General features: G+C 31.9%; 1 protein-coding gene across 1 annotated transcript; it reads right to left on the bottom strand.

The window, feature by feature from the left end:
- Positions 1-466: 466 nt before the first annotated feature.
- Positions 467-4,324, bottom strand: LOC101978193 (olfactory receptor 6C6). Its single transcript, XM_005342731.3, has 2 exons — positions 4,309-4,324; positions 467-1,428 (listed from the first exon to the last, which is right to left on the bottom strand). Exons 1-2 carry the CDS (start codon positions 4,322-4,324, stop codon positions 467-469), a joined length of 978 nt encoding a protein of 325 aa, XP_005342788.3.
- Positions 4,325-7,106: the final 2,782 nt, after the last annotated feature.

Here is a 7,106-nt window from a genome sequence, read left to right as displayed (position 1 = left end):
AATTTTACTTTAAACTTTAAAATTGCTTAGATTTTTCTGTTTCTTTTCTATCACAACATCAATTACATTACCTAATAAATGATCATGTTGTGTGTCTATGAAAATTTTAGCAATGCAAAATAGTTAAGAGCAGATGCAGTGCTTAGTAATTAACACACATATCAAAATATTTAACTAAGTATTTCTAGCACGGTTTGCTTGCAAAAATCATTCAGTATATAAAACTACCCTTTATGAGAATAGACATTTTAAGGTAAAGAAAGAAATTAATACTTGGGGTTGATAGATAAATGCAGCTTATTTCTAGAGATTAGGAAGATCTACTCAGAAAGATGAATATATTGGTGTGCAGATAGACTTAGTAAACCTAGTAAGATCTAAATAGTCAAGGGCAGAAACATCATAGATTTAAACTAATATAATAGATGACCATATTGAATTTTCTCATTTAGGTTCCAATAGTGTGTTATTTATGTCTAAACACTGTCTTGTTGTTTTCAAAAGAACAAAACCTTTGAAGCATATACTTGAGAGCTTCTTTCACCTGCTGGTTCCTCAGGGTGTAAATGAAAGGGTTAAGTAAAGGGGCAACAGAAGTATTGAGCACAGCTACACCTTTAGTTAAACTCACCCTTTCTTTTGCTGATGGCTTCATATACATGAATATACAACTTCCATAAGTGATAGAGACAACTACCATGTGTGAGGAGCAGGTGGAAAAAGCCTTCATTCGTTGTTGACCAGAGGGAAATTTGAGAATGGTTTTGATGATGAATGTGTAGGAGATGATCACTAATAACAATGTGATGACAAGTGTCAACACAGCTAAGACAAAAGCCATCAATTCTATGAAACGTGTATCTGTGCAAGAGATCTGCAGGACAGGGGAAGCATCACACAGGAAATGATCAATCATCTTGGAAGCACAAAAGTCCAGTTTAAGTACCAAGAGCAAAGGGGGGAAGATGATTAAGAATCCAGCTACCCAGGAGCTGAGCACCAGTAGGTAGCACACTCTGCTGTTCATAATGACTGGGTAATGCAGAGGTTTGCAGATGGCAACATAGCGGTCATAGGACATGGCAGCCAGGAGGTAAAACTCTGTAGCCCCTAATAGGAAAAAAAAGAATAACTGAGTTGCACAACCACTGTAGGAAATTGTTTTGTCTCCAGTGAGAATGCTTATCAGGAACCGTGGGATGCAGACTGTTGTGAAGGAAATTTCCAAGAAGGAAAAATTTCGGAGGAAGAAATACATTGGAGTCTTGAGGCGGGGATCCAACAGAGTGAGGATGATGATGATTAAGTTCCCCATTAGGCTCAAGATATAATTGAAAAATAGAAACAAGAAAATCACAACCTGCAGCACAGGGTCATCTGTCAGTCCAAGCAAAATGAATTCTATCTCAAGTGATTGATTCTTCATTTCTTTTTTTGTCCTATCAAAGTTACAGAAAATAAAAACTAATTTATCACAAGTAAGAAGGTATTTCTTCCTCTTTAGCTATATAAGATTTCATTTTCAGAAACTTACCAATTCACAAATATTTCTAAAATCAGTTTAGTTTATCACAATGAATATATCCTCCACTTCATTTTTTTTATGAGAACATTGGGAGATCTTTCCTTTGTCCAGAGCTGAGTAAATCCTACTTACCAGTTTATAGGACATTTAATAGTCATTTGAAATGTAGTTCTTCAACTTGATAGTGTTAATCTATGACCAATCTTTCAAATGCTTTACCACAATAAGCTATGCAAAAAATTTGATTTTTTTTTTTTTTGGTCTTGGGTATTGAACTCAGGGTCACTGAACCACGAGCCACATACCCAGCCCCATTTTGTATTTTATTTAGAAACAGAATCTCACTGAGTTTCTTAGGGCCTCACTAGATTGTTGAGTCTGGCTCTGAACTCAGAATCCTCCTGGATCAGCCTCTTGGGCTGCCGGAATTATAGGACTTCCCAACCAAGCCTGGCTTAATGCATTTTTGCTTTCTGAATTTACCTAATATTTCAAGCAAATTGTCATTGAAGTGTCAATGGTTACAGGAATTAGTTTTCTTTTCTGTAGCACATAATAGTATAGGATATATATCCAAGAAGGAAAATATTTATAAGGATCTAGTGAGTATCCAGTAGGCTGAGTGCAGAAATTATCAAATCAAAACAGTGTTTAGCAAATAATTGAGAAGCATGAAAACAAATTACACAACTTTCAAATATGGGTCATCATTTGAATCCACTATTGTAAACACCGTCAATACTATATGGTTTCCCATTACCATCCTCTTTCTTTTATTAGGTCTGAATGATTGGGGTTATGGAGGAAGATCTATCAAATAACAGTTGGGATATGTTATGAGAAGGAAATGCAATGTGAGGAGAAAGAAAGTGTCACAAAAACCTAAAGAAGTGTTATATTTTTTAAAAGTTAGGGGAATAAGCTTATGGAAAAATTGAAAGGTTAAAATAAGAAAGTTAGGGGCTGGGGTTGTGGCTCAGGGTAGAGCGTTTGCCTAGCTTGCATGAGGCACTGGGTTTGATCCTCAGCACCACATACAAATAAAAAATAAAGATATCATGTACACCTATAACTAAACAACTAATAAATATTTTTTAAAAATTAAGAAATGTAATATTATATATACAGTAAGGAAGTAATAAGGAAGGAATTTTAAAACTAAATATGCTTCTATTATTAAAACAAACCTCTTTGCTGATTCCATAAAGTGTAGAATACAATGATGAGTATACTTTAAATCAGCATGATCTAGATGGGGGAGAAAAGTGACAACTGGGTTGTAGTTCAGACAAATTTTGGATAGCAGGTACAGCCTTCTTAACATAGATGTCCAAATGTCAGACAAACAGGCTACTAGGACAATAATTATAATCTTGTGCCTATTGAGAAATCTATATGCCACAATTACTATTCTTGGTGATCTGTATGTGCTATGTGGGACAAAAGAGATTAAACATTTAAAAACTGTTTTCAGGCTTGCATTTAGAGCAAGGGGTCAGATAAATAGAGGTTATTTTCAGAAGTCCTGGCATTAAGATTGCACAGTTTTCTAAAAGCTTGTACTCAAGGTTTTATAAGCTTTTACTAAAAGATGAATTATGTGAACACCACTTCTAAAAAGATTTAGTGACACCCATACAAAAATATTATTTCTCAGGTGTTTCTATGATCACAACAAAATAATTAAAACTATTTTAAATAGTTGCTATGGAAAATCTTGTGTTTTGCATTGAGGATATTAACAGAATTATTTTCAACCTCTAAAGCATAATTTATTCTTGAGACAAAAAATGCATATAAAAACAAACATAAAAGAAACAAAAGCCAAACAAAAAATGAGAGGTCTTCCCAATGTGTACTACAAGAATTTAAAGAAGAAGATATCTGAGTATTTGGATCTTTAGATGGGCCTTAGAAAGGATGAAGAGATGAGACAAGATATACTAGGCAGAAGAAGCAGGATAAGCCAAAGAAAAGCAATGGCTCCAACACAATTTGGTTGCAAACAGAATTTATAGTTCCCTTTTTAATCATCTGTAATAAAAGCATAAACCAGTGGAAACAGCAGTTGGCCCATGTCCAGAGTTCTTTACCACATTCAGATGACTATGAAACTACTTATTATAAAATTATCTCCTTTACACAAACCATCCCAATGGAAACTCTGATAAAAATGTTCAATTATGTAATAACCTAGAATTTTTTTCATATCAAACTGTTGATTTTTCCTGATTCAACCACCACATGTACAGGCTGTAGATGTATCTGTAAAACACATTCTGTGAGGGAATATAATATAAGATCATGTGAAAACAGGCAAATAAGTGCAATTATATGCAGTTTTGCTGAAAATTGTGAATATCACATAAAAATTAAAACTTAAAAGGCTTATCAGTGTTAAATCATTATTCATCTTATCTATAATCTTTCACAAGTATCTACAACCTGAAGTATAGATAGTAGTTAAAACACTAGTGATTTAGTAGTTAACACATTTTTGTATACACTTATTTGGGCCAACCTTTTGCACTTCCATACTTAACTCATCATCCCACTAAGTAGAGAGCACTGAGGATTCATTATTCTCCCTAAGCATTTAATTGTATATAAAACATATGATTGATTTAAATGTTATTTTAGAAATCTTAATTTTGACCAATTTATTATATGTTCTTAGAAAATTTATCAAATTACCTTCTTTTCTAAAATTTAACTATAACCACTTATCTGAAGTATTGGTACTCCTTGCTAAATATGATGTGCAAGAAAATATGAAAGTTAACCTTCCCTTGATATCATGAAGGATTTATGTCTTCTGTCTTACAGGAAAAGATCTAACAAGAACTAAGAATTCTCAGGGTAAATGAGATCCCAGAACATCATTTCCTAAGGGATTGTGAATTACAGAAGTATTTTCTACAAATACACACACACACACACACACACAAACACACACACTCACACACATTTTTACATATTCTAACTGTGCATCCAAATAATTTTTTATATGTTGATATACTAGTTGATCATCTACACTCACCAAATCCCAGATAGATAGTTTAGGGTTTAGAAAAAGAAAGAAGAACGTTTTTAGGTTGATATAAAAAGTGAGAATATGAGAAGGAAAAATATAGCTTCTTGCAGACAATTGACTTCAGGCTAAATATATTATACTACAAGTACCTTGTTTCCTTTTGGTTTATTCAATAAACAACATCCTATCCAAAACACCACATCAACTCATGGAAATATTTCAAATTTGTTAATTGTTGCATACACCTTCTTGTAATCATGAATCAAAGTTGCTTTAATTGTTTTCATATTTTGTCTAAGAGATTGCTCCAATTTTGACAATTAGAGTACACCAATGAATAAAATTATGTATATATATTTTCATAAGTTTTTTTTAATAAAAACATAAATTACATATTACATATAAATTCCTAAAATTGGGATTTCTAAACCAAGAGCAAATCCCATTCATTTTCAGTTACAATGTTAAGTCATTTTCTGCACACAATATTTCAGTTCCCAACAACAGTGTATTATTAGGGTTTTTGTTTCTCATCAACCTTAATAATGGGGTATGTTTTATAGTAACAAAATGTTGTCTACCTTATGGGTTAGGCATAGTAACTTAGGATCAAGTTATGCTGAATTTCTGTAATTATTTGTGGATTTAATATTATTTCACAAATATTATTTCATAAATCAAATAGTCCTATATAATTATGAATTGCCTATATATATGTATGTATGTATATATATATGTATGTATTCAGCTAATTTTATCTATCAAATTTTTATTTTATTACCCTTAAAGAGTTCTTTATATATCATTAATATCCTTTTTACATTTGAACTGTACAAACATTTCCTCCTAATTTGCCCGTGACTCGATTTCATGAGGTTGTGTCTATGTAGGTGTCCTAAAAAAAGTTTATTTTCGTGTATTCAAATGTGTCAATAATTTTTATTTTGCTTAAATTTGATTAACAGCAAGAAACTCTTTTCTTATATCAAAGATGTAAAATAATTCACCATATTGACTGTTTCCTATGTTGAATAGCTTTGTGTTTAATATAATTCCATTCACATATTTTGCTTTTGTGTCCTGTGTTTTTGGGGTCTCATCCAAAAGTCCTTGTCCATTTCAATGACTTAAAAATCCCCCTTATATTTTCTTCTAGTATTTTTATTGTTTCAGGTTTCACATTTAAGTATTTCCTTCTTTTTGTATAAGTTCCTGGAACTGGTGAGAGATGGGAACTTAGCTTCATTTCTCTGTGTTTGTATATTGAATCTCACCAGACCTATTTATTGAAAAAGACTATTTTTTCTCCAATTCATGTTCTTAGCTTATTTATCATAAATCAGTGGCTGTAGGCACGTGGTTCGCTTCTAGGCTTTCTATTCTGTTTCTCTGACCCATAACCTGATGTACTTATGGGCAATGAAGCTACATAGATATCTCTGAAAAGAAAACAAATCACCAACACAAATAGGAAAACATTTTCAGCATGACTAGTTATCGGAAAATTGAAAAACAAAACCACAATATTACCTAACTGAGATAAGAATGACTGTAATCAAAAATACAAAAGATACCAAGTGCAAGTGAAGATGTGGAGAAAACATTACCCATGCACATGTTGGTGGGAATCTGTATTATGACCAACATGGAAAACAGTATGGAGGTTCCTCAAAAATTAGAAATGGAAGTGTCATATACTCCAAGAATCCCACTGCTGGGCACATATTCAGAGGAAATGAAATCAGTATGTCAGAGGAAAATCTGTACTCCTATGTTTTTTTTCTTGTAGATTATTCACATTAGCTAAGAAATGAAAACAACCCAAATGTTCATCAACTGATGAATAATAAAGAAAACATGGTCCATGCATACACTGGAATAATATTTAACCATGGGGGAAGGAGAATGAAATCCTGTCATTTGAAAAGCACAGAAGGAATTGGAGATCATTATGTGAAGTGTAAAAAGAAAGACACAGAAAGACAAGTACTATATGATATCACTTGTATGGAATCTAAAAACCTTTATTTCATAAAAACCTAGAGTAGAACGATATTTAAAAGAACTATAAAAATAAGACAGAAGGAGAGATGAGGACTGGTTTATCATTAGGAATTAAAATGCATTTAGATAGGAGTAACATGTCCTTTGCTATTGCATGGCAAGGTGAATATAGATAACAAAAATCCAACTGTATATTTCAAAAATGTGAAAGAAAGGCTATTGAATGTTTTAGCCATGAATAAATAAAAAATATTTGAGGAGATATATGTCTTTACCTTACTTAAGTATTTCATAATGTACATATCAAAACTTCAGATTGTATTACATAAATATATATAATTTATGTTCTGTGTATCAGTTAAAAATTCAAAAAGAAATCCACAATTTCTTTTAATATTATTTATTTTCATTTTTTACATTTAGATCCCTAAGGCAATAAAAGTCAATTTTTGTGTATGGTGTAAGAAATGAGCTAATTTTCCATCATTCCAAGTTGCTTTTCAATTTGTCCAGTAATATGTATTTAAAAATTTATAGTTTTTC

Source organism: Ictidomys tridecemlineatus, chromosome 6 (assembly GCF_052094955.1).
Source record: "Ictidomys tridecemlineatus isolate mIctTri1 chromosome 6, mIctTri1.hap1, whole genome shotgun sequence".
Classification (NCBI taxonomy): Eukaryota; Metazoa; Chordata; class Mammalia; order Rodentia; family Sciuridae; genus Ictidomys; species Ictidomys tridecemlineatus.
The sequence above is the reverse complement of the archived record's forward strand: the minus strand, read 5'-3'. Positions and strand labels throughout refer to the sequence as shown.